The 15364-nt window shown below is 28.5% G+C and overlaps 1 protein-coding gene across 3 annotated transcripts in view; it reads right to left on the bottom strand.

The window, feature by feature from the left end:
• LOC100159234 (RNA-binding protein fusilli) overlaps nt 1–15364 on the bottom strand; it is a 79693-nt gene that overhangs the window by 28519 nt on the left and 35810 nt on the right. For all 3 annotated transcript variants that reach the window (XM_001946820.5, XM_008186769.3, XM_016806011.2), the window contains exon 4: nt 4864–5092. In XM_001946820.5, coding sequence (XP_001946855.2) covers nt 4864–5092 — 229 coding nt within the window. The remainder of the gene's footprint in view (nt 1–4863; nt 5093–15364) is intronic.

Raw genomic sequence — 15364 nt, 5'->3', positions numbered from 1 at the left:
TTATGAAGAATATACCTACATAGACTGAAATCGCGTAAATATACTTATTGAGATATTCAATTGATAAATTACGGGAGAAGAAAGATATTTTATTACTACGATCACCAAATCCGTTGGATTATGTATTATGATTTAAGTATACTTAAATATATATATTTCTGAACGATGGACACTCATAATATTACAATAATTATCATAGTTAATCAATGAAATGAAAATGCAAAGAAGAAAAGTGAGGTACGTGGCTCACGTGACATAATAATATATCGTGTGCACTTCAGCAATGGCTGTTACCAATTTTTAAATACTACCAAATTAACTGGCTATAAATCTTATTTTTAGAATATGACAGGCATTGATACTTTTAATTTACTCAACTAACTCATTTACATAACAATACAATTTATATTAGAATATATGTTTTATACATACCTACTTAATATTATTATACAGCTGCTCTAGAAATGAAATATTTAAATATGTAATAAAACACACAAAACTATGACCTTTGGGAGCATTCAGTACATAATATATACATCTAATAGAAGTTGAAAAAAATGAATAAATGTTAACGTCTTATAAATATTAATATTTAATGTAGGTATTACCTACATATATACAAATAAAAAATGTAATAAATATATTTACCGCATAATAATTTGACTTATTATATACATTAGGTATACCTATTAATTATATAAACGATCCAGTCAATATATATCTAGGTATCAATAAACCTATAAAATATGCTCAGTTTAGACGATTCGTGAATCACATTTCGAGTGTTTTGATAATATAGATTTGTGTACCTATTACCTAACTTGAGCGTTATAAACTTGTGCGATGTGGCATATCATAAAATACGATCAATTATAAATACCTATCGTAGAGGCGATATTGAATTCGATTGTCTATATAGGAATATCTGTGAATAAAATATTGGTGACTGATGTGCAGTCACCCCGGTCCAGTGTACGATCCTCGGAAAACGGGTGACCTGGTGTTAAACGCGGCGTTAAAGGGGGGGCTAGGGGTCATGGCCCCCTTTAAATCATTAACTATTCCCTATAAATAATAATTTCTTGTTGAACTTTTAAGTAGAATTTTTGGACCAAAATGATATCCCCCCGCCCCTCTCTAGAAGACAAATCAAATCCACTACTGGTCAACGGTGATTACGAAGTTCGTAAATATATAAGTTCAGCTGTGTAAAACTTATTTTGTCGACATTTTTGCGAGCGTGGATCAAAATTAGTCGATGATAAAAATGTTCTCAAGACTGAAGTCGGACCCAGTAAACACTGTAATATCGTGTCACGTTTAGCATATTTAATGAACACGTATATGTAACATAATGTCGGTAACACGTTACCTACAAATCGAGTATATTCAACTCTTCAAGACACCGAGTGTAGTGAGAACCCCCGGCTGAAAACATCGTGGTACCATGTATTTAACGCATAATTGTGAACTGTAGTTTTCGATTTGAAAGGGAACCGGATAGTATTATAAACAACGGTCCAACCGGCAGGGATTACCACGGTATGTATTGCGTACGCCATCAGGTACCGGACGTGTGGCTAACCACGAAATTGGTCAGACTTTAAAGTTTACAAGTTAAGTGAAAATCAAACATTTTCATTGCATTCGTCACACTGTACTACGTACACTTGTGAACCTAACCGCTTTCGATTCGACCAAATGATTATTGTTTGTTTTTCGTGGATTATACACGCCGGGCACACCAGTCACCTAAAATTTACAAGTTCTTAGCGTAGACGTCGTAATATTTTAATATCGTTATTTAGAATTTATTGACTTTCTACATACAGCAAGCAATGTGTGTAAAGATTTGTAAAATTCGAGTAAAATTTTGATAAAATATATAATTGCGTAGCAAATGACGATAAGTTTCTACTACGTTCTAAAATAATTCAATACTATGAAATAATGTACATACCTAATGGAAGAATGTTTTAGGTAAACCTCGTAATGAAATAATGAAATGTGTCCAAAAAAAAAAAAAAAACAGTTTTAGGTATAATGCCCGAAATAAAATATTAACTGTATGTATTTTATACACTAATGGTAATTAATTTGCCTATAGTAACGGAGCAGTTGAATATATTTTATTTTTTACTGTAAGGCACATCATATTATAAACGCATAGCAAACATTTGAAAAATATCAGATTAATTCATTAATTTTTTTTAAAGAGATATAATGATATAATTCTGAATGATACCTACGAGTTTTATAGTCATAATTCATATGAATGGAAATTGAAACAATTGCAATTTTTAAAAAATAATAGGTTTAAATGCATGTTTTTTTTTTTTAAAATCGAATAAGTTTTTCACTCAAATATTTAAATATTCATTAATCTAGTCATTGATGGTTGAGAATTTTGATGGTCACCCTTACATACATTGCAGTATTTGTCAATGACGCATAAACTAATATTATTTATATTAATTGTATTGATACTGGTAAGTTAACAAACATCGAGACAAAAATGGCACGGAAATTGAATGTGATTTAAAACAATATTAACACATAATCCGAAAATGTAATGTATTCATTTTTACATAATTTTTATGGAAGATATTTTGATTTTTGATGTGTGAGCAGAGCACACGAGTAAATAATATAATCATCGACCATAATGGAACGATTGATATACGTCAATATATAAGGTTGGTTTTTAGGATTTAAACAATTCTATATACATCAACATATTATGATCTCAAATATTGTTTGTATTGGTGAATGGTCGAACGCTATTTTATAATAAAATAAAACATCACAGAAATTATCATCAGTTAGTTAGCTGATACACAGTTAATAATTTTGTAACTTCAAATAATCAGATAAAGGGATGAATGGCTGAGTGGAAATGTCAGATGTGATGATATATATATGCAGTATAACTGTATAAGCAATGACGATATTACCTTATTTTATATTTTTGTTTTAAAAATAGAAAATTAAATAAATGGAACATTCGTATTTGTAGTACATATAAGTACTTATAGCAGTTGATGCATTCAATTAATTAAATATAAGCATGAGGTAATATTGTCATCTAATGATATTATTCAGAAATATATTATGCTGTAGGTATATTATTTATTTTTGAAAAATAAATTAAAACAATGGAATGATAATTATCAATAATATTATTAATTATCAGGTATCTAAAAATAATATATACATAATTTTTATCGGTGAAAAACTGAAGTTTTAATTTTCTTTTAATAGTAATATTATTATTAAATATATAACAATAATCAAAATAATAAATAAATGAGTTTGTGGAAACAAAGAATGAAAGATAATAACTATTATATCAGTATCATGTATGTAAAATAGTAGATGTAAGATATGAATATCATATTAGTTTTTTCCAAACGAAAGACGAGATAAAAATAATTTGTAATTAATTATTGATAACTGGTATAATATTCACATGGTGCTTTATCACAACGGCTATAGCGATTACAGAGACCCATACATTTAATACATTAATTGTACAAGACATAGAACGCGTAAGAGACTGATTCGCATTTATTTGATTTACTTATTCTGTTATACTTATAATAAACAATATTTTAAAATATCATTCAACTTAAAATTTTAAGGTTTTTATAAAAAAAAAATTTCTTATAAAAATATATGTTTTAATATTTTTATATTCCATTAACGTTTCCGTTCCTGTGACCCTTTGAGAGTTTAACCCTCGACTGGCGAGCTCAATAACTTATCGGGCCGTTTTAAATTTATATATTAATATAACATTAAATACGCGATTCGACAGCTTTATAAAATTGTTCACTTATTATAGTAGCTACCAAATTTAGTACAAGAAAAATTTTGACAGTGTTTTGTGATAATTTTGTCTCGGTGAAAAAATGAAAAAGTGAAAATAAAATCAATATTAATTATTTAAATAGTTAAATGTATGGTCCACGAGAACATAAGAAAGGAAAACAATTTATAACAAAATGTGTGAGCCCCTGAGAAATACACAGTCATGCATATACATTGTCTATATGGGAACTCCGTATAACATGAAATATTTCTATCACGCGACAGGTTAAAATATTAAGTAAAAATTGTCAAAAGTATAATTAATAATGAAAATTAAACGTCAATCGAATAATAGTTGATCATTTGGTCATCATATTATAATAATATATCGTACGAAGTAATAAGTAGACTACATTTGCAAATGAAAATATTGATGAATTATAACACCAAGACAACAGGTGTAATAAGTGTTGCCGTGTTGACGCCGTTCAATAATAAAAAAATCATTCTGCCGGTATTATCATGTTCAGTACTTTCACAACAAAAATGTTATCGTATTAACTATTTAAGTCATACTGAAAAAGTAGGAAAAATTATGTATACAAAATATCCCCAAAAATTAATGTTTAATAATTTTTGTAGGTTATAAGGTAGGTACGATTCATTTTGTTTTATGCTGTTGACAAGAGTACGATTAAACTTAAACCTATTTTCTAATATACTATCTTATAATCATTAGTTACATTTTTTTTTTAAATTCAATGTTAAATTAATAATAAGTAGGTTTATTATTTTAAAAAAACTCTGAAATATCAGACTTTAGTAGGTATAATTATCAGGCTTCTAGAGAAAAAAAGTCCCGTTTTTGACAGTCTATAAAAATACGTGGCTGGCCAATTTAGGCCTACTGAAACAAGTAAAACTAGTTTCGTAAATACGCTATTTATCTAAACATTGTGTGCATACTAACACTGGCTGTAACGACTTACCGGTAGTAAACTAGAAGAGTTCTACTAGAAGAATTAATTTTTACATAATAATATAAAAGGATACAATTAACCAGATCTGTAATTGAATTAAAAGTTTGGTCTTGAGGTGCGTTGTAGAATTTGGAAAAGTCCTTCCGCAGGTCGTGAAATACGTTGTAGTATTCGGGCAGTTCAATGTCTTTAATGGATGATTCCCGGTGCAAACACTGACGGATTGGAAGCTGTCCATCTGTTACTATTCGAAACATAGGTGTTTGAGGTTCGATATTCAGTGACTTTACGTAGGTGTCGAACTAGAAAAATAAAATAAACAATAAAATTAATCGAACTATTAGTGATTGGTGTGTATAATAATATTTGGAATAATAGTATTAATAGTAGTTCCTAAATTGCGAGTTGTGATAACCAAATAATATAAAATATTTGTATAAAAAATATTTACAATTACTCTATACATAATATTAATAACTAAGTAACTTATAATATTAAACTTAATTTTATATTTATCGTTACTAACTATAAAGGCGTATCTGGATAGGAGAGGAGTGTTCGGTAACATAATAACATTAATTCAAGTACTGAACACTATAGGTATATGGGCATATGGCATTCACGTGTTTGTAATTAAATTTTAATTCTATGTATTCATACGACTTCCATTGATTTAATATAAATTATAAATCTAATACTATAGCAAAAGTTTTTAAAAATATAAGACTATAAATAGAGAAACATGGTTTTTGAAAAAAAAAATATGTTCAGTATAAAAATGAATTCATTTTATACTTACAGAATGATAATTGCTAATTTTAATACTAAAAATAGGTAATATAATATGTACATTGTACATAGGAATTAGGAGTAGCTTAATTTAATTTAAATCCTAGTTGGGAACTTTGCATTCAATATTCAAGTTTTTTGACTGTTTATTGACATTAAAAAAATTTAAAACTTAATATATATCTATAATACCTATATACAGTTCAAAAGAATCAAAATATTTTGAAATATATATCACGTGTAGAAAATACTAATATAAACATTTGGTGAAAAATTTAAGTATTTGTTAAATTAATTTTTGAGTTACACAAATAAAAAAATCAATTTGATCGAATTTGGTCAGGTTTGCGTAAAAATTCCGGTTTTCCTTAATTTTCTTTTTTGTTTATCCCGGGTATTTTGAAAAGTATAGGGAATTTTTGTTCCACCCTCCCCATAAATGTACCGAGTAGAGTATTAGACCCTAGTTTCTACTTGAAAACACACCAAAAGTTGACAACCGAAGCAGAAATACTGCTTCAAAACGTGATGAAAGCCAGAAAAAAAAACACATAATTTTAAAATCAGCATATTCATATTTTCATCGCTCCACTCAAAATCTAAAATAATAAGTTTAATTTTGTGTTATACCTACATTTTAATGAATATGACTATGCATAAATAATATAAGTAATAATAATTATTTAAATGGCACATATACGATATTTATAATATAATTATGTATATATTAAAACTATACTAAATAAATGCATATTCAATGGTAAAAGTTATCCAATTTTCAATTTTGTTATAGCTAAAATATCTATCCTATATTCGGTAATGGATCGTATAATATTACATTATACAAGCCCCAACATTAAATCCCAAAAGTACGCTTCTGCTACAGTGCTACATACACGATTTTTTATTTTGAGATAATAAACTTGTTTCGATTTTATTCAAACCTAATTTATTTTATTTTACTTTTATAAATGTGTCATGGCGAGACGGCGAACATATATTATAAAAGTATATCATTTTGATATATTAAACTGAAGTAGTTTTCTTGTGATTCCATATTGGTTTACTTATAAGTGTGTCTAGAAATGAATAAAATATTTTCTTTTTTCGCTGGCGTTGTTCGAAATGTAATTCGGTTAAGTGTTGTATAACATTAGAAAGCGCAATAATAAATAATCTCTTTATTATGTAAAAAATATTTCATACAATCATCCCTTTGTCAACTCCTCACGCTCAGACATATAGGTACTAACCTAAATAAAAAAACAAATGCACAGTTACATGGCCCCATTGCACCAACCATAGTTGTCTCTTATTCCACGAAACTTCAAGAAAACTAACAAAATATTGTTCCTTTCGTCTTGGGTTGTGTCCAGAAAGTTTGAGGTAATTGTCATTTGTCATAGACCATATTATTTTTTATTGATATTTACCTAGGCATTACAATTATTATTAACTATTATAAAGTATTTACATACTTTTAAAATAGATAGGTGATGAATGTAGTTAGGGATTTATTTTTCCAAGTGAAAACCCAAGATTCGAGAAATATAAATCACTTATTTTATTAGTCAAAGCCAAAATAACGAAGATTAAGTGATATGCATTCAGAGATATTATAAGTGTAGGTAATCCCTCGGTGAAAAATCAAAGAAACTCAGATCGTAAAATTATTTGATTTGGCAGTCTAAATGACGAGCTGCGTGTGATTTAGCAATGTCTATGTCGTTTGGTTGTTCCTGTGGGAAAATTTAGGGAGCTAACGTGACGAGGGGGTTTCAAAAAACGAAATTTAATTTATTGACGAGCCAACCCCAAAGTGGGTTTATTTTGATGGCTTCCGGTTGACTTTGATCGGACGAATGAATATTCAACGTTGTCAATTACAATCGCGCAGCAGACAGTAAAACAAAACGTGGAAAAAATAAGGCACATGAAAAAAAAATATAGATAACTGGTCCACACTCCACACAATAATACAGTATAGATATATATATATAATAATAATAATAATAATAATAATAATAATAATAATAATAATGACAACAAGACAAGCCGAGTGGGAATCAATGGGATCTGACGTTTTTGCGCAGACTTTAACTCATGATTGCTAGTACAACTACTCCTCTTTTCAATGGCACAGACCGGCCATTGAACCGCACTGCACAGCAGTATTATATATTATTATTATTATATTATATATTATTATACGTCTCTGTGTATATATAAAGGCTGGTGCGAGCGGAGAGAGAAAACCATCTCGCCCACCAATCCGCCATAGGTACTACGTAATACGTATTATGTGTTGTCGACTGTTGTAATATTATTATAACGACAGTAATGCGGTTTATGAGTAATATATTTATGTCGACTCCTTATTATTGTCTTCTCTAGTTCAATAGAAAAATTCTACGTGTGTGAGTGCTACAGTGCAAACTAAATCGCAACGCGGACATCAAAATATAAATACGTATATTATATTATCTTCCGAGATTTTATTATCAATGCTAGCAACTCGCCGCAAAGTGAATGGTTTTAAATTGATATATCAGTCAAAAATTGATTATTATATTATAATATGTACCTTGACCGGTTTTAAATTGAGATTTGTTATCAATGTCTTCAGTTATAAAAATACATTTCTTTTCCTATATTTAAATACATAAAAAATATATTTATGAAAACTAAAGCACACGTATACGTGCCCATTATTATCGACTACAATAATAACATAACGACCATATACACTACAGGTTTTAAATAATTGATGCAGCACATGTTATACAGCTTTTCGATTTTCAAAGTCCTAAACGGTGACCATTTATGGACCGGTCGCAGCCATTTGAACGGACATCCAAATACACGTACACGTATAATATGTCCCCCTAAATGCGGTCTTACGTGACCAGTCATCTCCTCGGTACATAGCCAAAATCAAGGACTGGAAAGCGAAAGGTAAACCAATCTCCGAACAATACATGATATCGTATATATAGTGGCCATTATACATATACTTATATACTGTATTATTATTATTATAATAAAACTATATTTCTAGATCGAGGACACGTTGCACTTGAATAAGTACTCAAAGTGATCCACTGCTGCGGCACTGCATACAATTTGACACGTTTTAATGTAATTTGTTTTGAGCCTATAGGCCATATATAGTATATACGTATACGTATGTTTAAATTTGTAACCAGTATAGTTTGCTCGAATATTATAATTTTAAATTGTACGGTTTTAATTAAGATATAATAAAACTTTAAAGTATATATTTCAGTAGGCTTATAAGTAACAGAAAACGTATAATATGTCGAATATTATTTTTACATATACCTATAGTTATATTAAAATAGCAAAATAGAATTGACTAAATCGTACAAATTATACGATATGTGAAAACTAAAAATATAAATACCACCAGTTTTCTAGTTTTTATGATATAAAATATGTGTAATGCTGTCAAGGATAGTGAGGTTCAGGTTTATATATCAATATACAATTAGGTATTATAATTTATTTACACATTTCACTTCATTACTACTATTTCATTCATTTTCGTTTAAGGAGGGTCACAGAAATATGCATTTCTTTTTAAAAATTGTTAGTTATTGAAATGGTATACTTAACGTTAATTTAAAGTACATACCATTGTGAAATTATGAGTTTACAAGCGTGTGAACCAGACCGAGGGACCAAGGATGTTATAAGTTATAACGTATATACTATATAATATAGTCCAAAGACGGCGTTGGCCGAACCGAATTACGAATTCACCACACCACAATGGTGGCGAGGCCGTAAATTGGTACAATGACCTTCCGGTGGTGCCAGCAGAAAGTATTTAAAAATTTTTTTTTCTAGACACTGGCGTAGGAAATGATTTCTTGTATGCCAAAAAACCTAATTTCAAGTTAATAGGTACACATATACTGTACAGAGGTATTGATAGAATTTCTAGGGATGATTTTTTTTTAAAATTTATCACAGTGCAAATGCACAAATGCATAAATCAAAACATAATATAATATTTTTACAACCATCGATAAGTTATCAATTATCCGATAATTTAATAAAATTGATCGATGTATTATACGCATTATTGGCGTGTATTAATTATAAACTGTTTATATAGTGTTTGTACACGACACGGAATTATATTGGAATTAATTTCGATGAAAAGCATTCAAAATTATACACAACATAAATAAACGCAATAAATGACATGCATAAAAGAACAATAAAACAGTATACGGTTAAAGGATTTGCGTTCAAGTCTCCCGGGGTCAAAGAGTTAAATTTTGTCGCTAGGTATATTCGGAATACATTATTTGAATTTCATAGAATATCCTAAATATGAATTATACGTCGAGTTCAACTATATACCACAGTCTACTGTAGCAAGCATACCTATAGGTATAGGTAAGTAGTAGTAACAGTAAGTAACATACAAAGGGCAAATTCGTTTCCGGTCAAATTACCAAAATATGAGACAGATATAATATTATACAATATATGACGTGTTTCGACGGATGTACCAAACGAAAACCGACGTAATAAATATTTCCATACACAGCTCACGTTTTATTGTGCCTATATATGTGTATAATTTTTTTTTATTACTATTTTGAAGGTACAACTTACGTTTATGTACGTTGGTCCTTAGTAGTGTATTTTGTACAATCTAAAACCCATAGGCCTACCTTTCACTGTAGACGTATGAATATAATGTATGTGGCTGTCATGACTAGAGAAGTCTTATGATAAAAAAAAAAAAAACCGCGAAAGGTTTTACCGTCATTCCACTTATACGTCACACATTAATACATCGCAGCTATTGTGTAATTTACTATATAATATAATGTACGTACACACATTTTATAACATATGAATATGTATTATACAACCCTTTAACCGCCCACAAGTCATATAAAATAGGGAAGGTAGAACCGTTGTGCCGTAACGGTTCCCACATTAAAATTTCAATATGCAAATTGTTCAGGGATTTAAAAAATCGGGGTTCTCCTCTTTGAACAGGTCCTTAATTCGTTATAATTATACGCTGCTGCAGGATGTTCAAACAGGTGTTCGAGCTCAACATAAACAGTTTCAAAAAAATTCACAATTCACCGGTTTTAACTTTTTTTTTACAGAAATAATCATCTTATCGTTCATAGTTATAAAAAGTTCATAAATTTGTTGGGAATGTTTGCTAGGCTATTAATTATTATAATTTTTTTTTTTATGTAATATTTTTAATGTTATTTAAATTTTGATAATTTGATAACTTTAGTACACAGATGCACATATGCGTGTTTGAGTTTATTCACATTTTGCGGCCAACAAAAATGTCATGGTTGATAACCTATGGTGTCAGCCCCTATAGATAAAACTTTTATATTTTTTTTTAGTAATTGTTGCTTACACATCGTAGATGCCTTAAAATCATATGTCAATTCCTCAACTGTTTTCAGAAAATACGATGTATACGATAGTATAGAATATAGATGCCGAATAACCTACAACTTATACGCGTCGACGTTAATAGATATGCCTAGCGCCCTAAACCTAAATTCAAAAAATTTGACTCGTCGACGCTACGTGATAGATATTTTATTATTTTACTACCTAGCGTGATATTTATATTGTTATTAAGTATTAACATAATTCGAAATTCTGCGACAAGCTAATTTCTCAGGTATAGCCAATAACCATAAATACACCTATACAATTATAATATTAAAAATTTGGTAAAAAAAAAGTGTGTTCCATAGTTATAGTCACAATAAATATTGGATTATAGTTTTTGTGAAAGTATTAGGTACCCGTCGTCGTAATAGTTATCTGCAGTGTTACCCGAAAGGAAAACCTGCGTGTCCTGTGATTGTTAGTTTATAGTTACCTAAGTTAATTTTTTACAATTTTCGTGGAATATTTATTTAAAATATGTGAATCTACATCATTATATACCTCAAAATATGATAGTTTTTAAAAATATCTGTGACCGGTATTACCCACTGGCCTACAGAATTCGGCCTCTATATTCTCCATATTAAGTGTAGATGTACAGCAAATATCATAATAATATATTATAGCCCATTGAAAAAGCAATTATTGTCTATTTTAAGTATTGAGTAAGACATAATGTTCAAATTTAAATCAAAACGCAAAGTTGCAGCGAACATGATTAATTTCAAGTTCAAGATTTTTAGTTAGTTGATATACCTGTTTATTCATGAATTTACGCAAACGTCACAAACCTATAATTGTCAACTGTTAGTCTAATTTTTTTTTTTACGTTAAATTAGACAGGAATTTCACAGAGACAGGTTTGATCGTTTAGCTTGTGTGAATTACAACTCATTTTTTAAAATTAGTTTATTATATGTAGGATAACCTACAATGTGTATAATACGTGTTATGTAAAACCATTATGTAAAAGGGTACAATATCACACTAAGTTACGATCTGTCTTAGATGTCCATTTTTGGTTTCAAATGTGTAGAAATTCTACTGTTTATTCTATATTTTTGGCGATAGTACCCATAAAATCTAAACGAGTCAGACAATTCTTAACCATCATGTAACAACAACAATAATACAAAATACAGGTATTATATTATTCTTTTGAAATGCGTAAGTTTTAGATATTTAACAAAATTGGCATATTATATTAACATCAAAAATATTATATTGATTACATAATCATGTGATATAAAACAAGAGATGGTAAACTTAAAAAAATTTACAACATAGGTAATTATAATTCATATTATTTAATTATTAGTTTTGGAATTTTTGACATGAATATGTTTTTGGGATGGATATACAAGATTTTTTTATTTTTGACCTTAATTTTTGTAAGGTTTTCGTTGTCATGGTTGCTTATATTAACAAAAACATATTAATGATTCATGGATTGTCCTCGTAGAAGAAAAATGTCGAGTATATAGCGTGCTATGGTTTTTATATTATATTTCAGATCCACACTAAAATAGTAAAATATGTAAATTATGGTTAACATACAGTGGCAAACTAATTATTACTGGGTATCCTATAGAGAAATCATATTTGGTGTCCCTAATCAACATGACATTTGATATAATTTCAATATAGGAAGGTTTTACATACATTTAACCCTCCACCAAAATCGCTCCTCCTGAAAACGTTTTTATCTTGGAAAATCGAAGCACTACGCGCTGTTCATGTCATAATTTTATATTATTATTTATCAACACGAACAATGACTATTATTCAAAATTAATCAGATAACACACTTTTTAACTGAACAAATGACTTGTAACTTTTTTTATCACTTTAATTTTATTTTCAGTATAATGATATTTCGAAATAAATTTAGTTATGTTTAATAAGAGGTAGCATGTCAACAATGAATAGAAACATTTTATATTATATTACATTTTATTATTTTATACTCGTATTATAAAAATACTTAGGAATAATAATAATAATCTATATTAGTTATAAACTTCAACAACCGTTTTTTATATAGCTATAAGTTTTAAAAAACAGTAAACTAGACTTATCCAACTTCCTGACAACTTTATCTTCAATACATAATAATTGATAGAGCTGATAACTTTTCACTGGCTAATGATGACCTTAAACGGATATTAACTCTTTTTAATACATAAAAAGACCTTTTTCTGCATTAGATTGCTAAAATAGTATATTATATATTAAATTAATATTATTATGGCAATTCAACATCAGGGAATGTTGAACTTAAGGACGCATTACTGAAGTATTTTTGTAGTAAAATATTTTTTTTAATACTAAAAAATCCTCTAAATAAATATTCATTAGCTTGAAGCTGTTTAATTTGTTTTTATGCGGTTCAATTTGATTAATCATTTTAGTCGTAAAAAAATCCAAGTTTGGTTACATTATTGGTTCCCTCGAAAATAACGTAGTAAGGGGAGTTTACCAATTGCGCTTAAAATTACCTTTTAATATACCAATTGCGTTCTGTCTTTTTTGGGGTCGATATACCAATTGCGCTCTGTCTTTTTTGGATAGATAGACCAATTGCGCTCAGTTATTTTCAGGGTTTATAATATTATTCTAATATCAATATGTTTTTAATATTAATTACTTTTAATAATACATAAGATTTTTTCAGTCAATACAAAAAATTATATAATGAACGTCAATATTAATAATATTTGTACAATATAAATCTATACCAAATCATACACATAGATACACGTCAATAATACATAATTAATATACATAAAAATATAAAAATATAATTAAAATTTATGTTTTTCATTTAATGTTTTTTATGTTTTACTGTAATAATAAGAAACTGATTTTAAAAATTTATTGCTAGTAATTTTTCCGGATTTATATTTCTCAATAATAGATTCTATGGTCACTTTTTTCATTAAATACGCTCGGTTTGATGTATATTTATCTTCTTCAGTACTGTTTATTGAAATATAAATGCTGATTTGTGTTTCTATAATTGCTTTTAGAAAGACAAAAATATTTGGATAGGAGGAATAAAAATTTGATGAAAATGAAGCGTGGAAACTTTCACATGCATTGGTTATACGTTCAGAGCTTATTGTATTCGATGCCCACAATATGGGAGGGAATATAGAGGTTGATGATATATAATTTTCAACGATATAGTTTAGTGAATTTAGTAACTTTTGAATTCGTTGGCTGAATTGTCATTAATTCTTTTATAAAAACATCCTCCACTTCATAGTGTGGAAAAAGTGACAAACCAAAAATTAAATGTAGCCATTTTCCTATTTCAGAATCTGTGTTTTTATACTCAGTTTGTAGTCCACATCTTTGGGATATTCCTCCACCAAGCTTGTGTTAAATGAAACGTACAACTACCAGAATTATTGAAGGCCAAACTTTTTTAACTGCAAAATGAATTGCTTGTTCAAAATCGGCAACGACTGTTTTTGGATTAAAATAAAGGTTAAAAGTTGCACATTTACTAGTCAAAACTCGAAATAAATATTCGTAGGTACTAGATAACTTATTTGGCAGCAAAGTAAATATTAATGGTATATAGTAACCGTTTTTTAAGCCATGTATCGTGAATAGCTGATAAAAATATTTGGAACAAAATTCAAAAGTTCCATCAACAAATATTTTTTCACAAGTACATAAAAATTCTAAATTTGTTTTTATATTATATTAAAATACTATCGTTTATTAACAATATATTCTCACCCTTGTATGTACTTATTGTACTTGTGTCCAAATTAGTTAAAGCTGCATGTACTTCTGGTAAGTTTTTTGGTAATGGTGGTAACGTTTTTCTGCGTGAACGATAAACACTTTGTCTTATGGAATTCACATCGTTCAACGTTAAATCAACTGCACTTGATTGCACTTCATTTCGAATTAATTTCAGTGGTCGTGTTGTTATTTGATCTATTGCCTTTCTTTTTAAAGAATTAGCAACAATTTGCCTGTTAATATTTGCACTTTTTTCATGTTTATGATTTGAGTTGGAAGTTAAAAGCGTAGTTACACTTTCATCAGAACATACATTTGAGGTACATGATTTGACGGTACACCTCCACTTAATTGATCCATCTTTTGATTCACCAATTTTTTGAAATTTAAATTCATTGATAATCAATAACGGTTTGCCTTTTTCACTCAGAACTTGTTGTAAGAGGTCCATATTGTAACATCAAACACTCAAAATATATTAAACTGCTGACAAGGTACCTATCTACTATCTATGTTTTTATTAGTACACTTTTTGATCGTTAAATTTCTGT

Source organism: Acyrthosiphon pisum, chromosome A2 (genome assembly GCF_005508785.2).
Source record: "Acyrthosiphon pisum isolate AL4f chromosome A2, pea_aphid_22Mar2018_4r6ur, whole genome shotgun sequence".
Taxonomy (NCBI): Eukaryota; Metazoa; Arthropoda; class Insecta; order Hemiptera; family Aphididae; genus Acyrthosiphon; species Acyrthosiphon pisum.
This window is presented reverse-complemented; position numbering and strand designations above follow the sequence as displayed.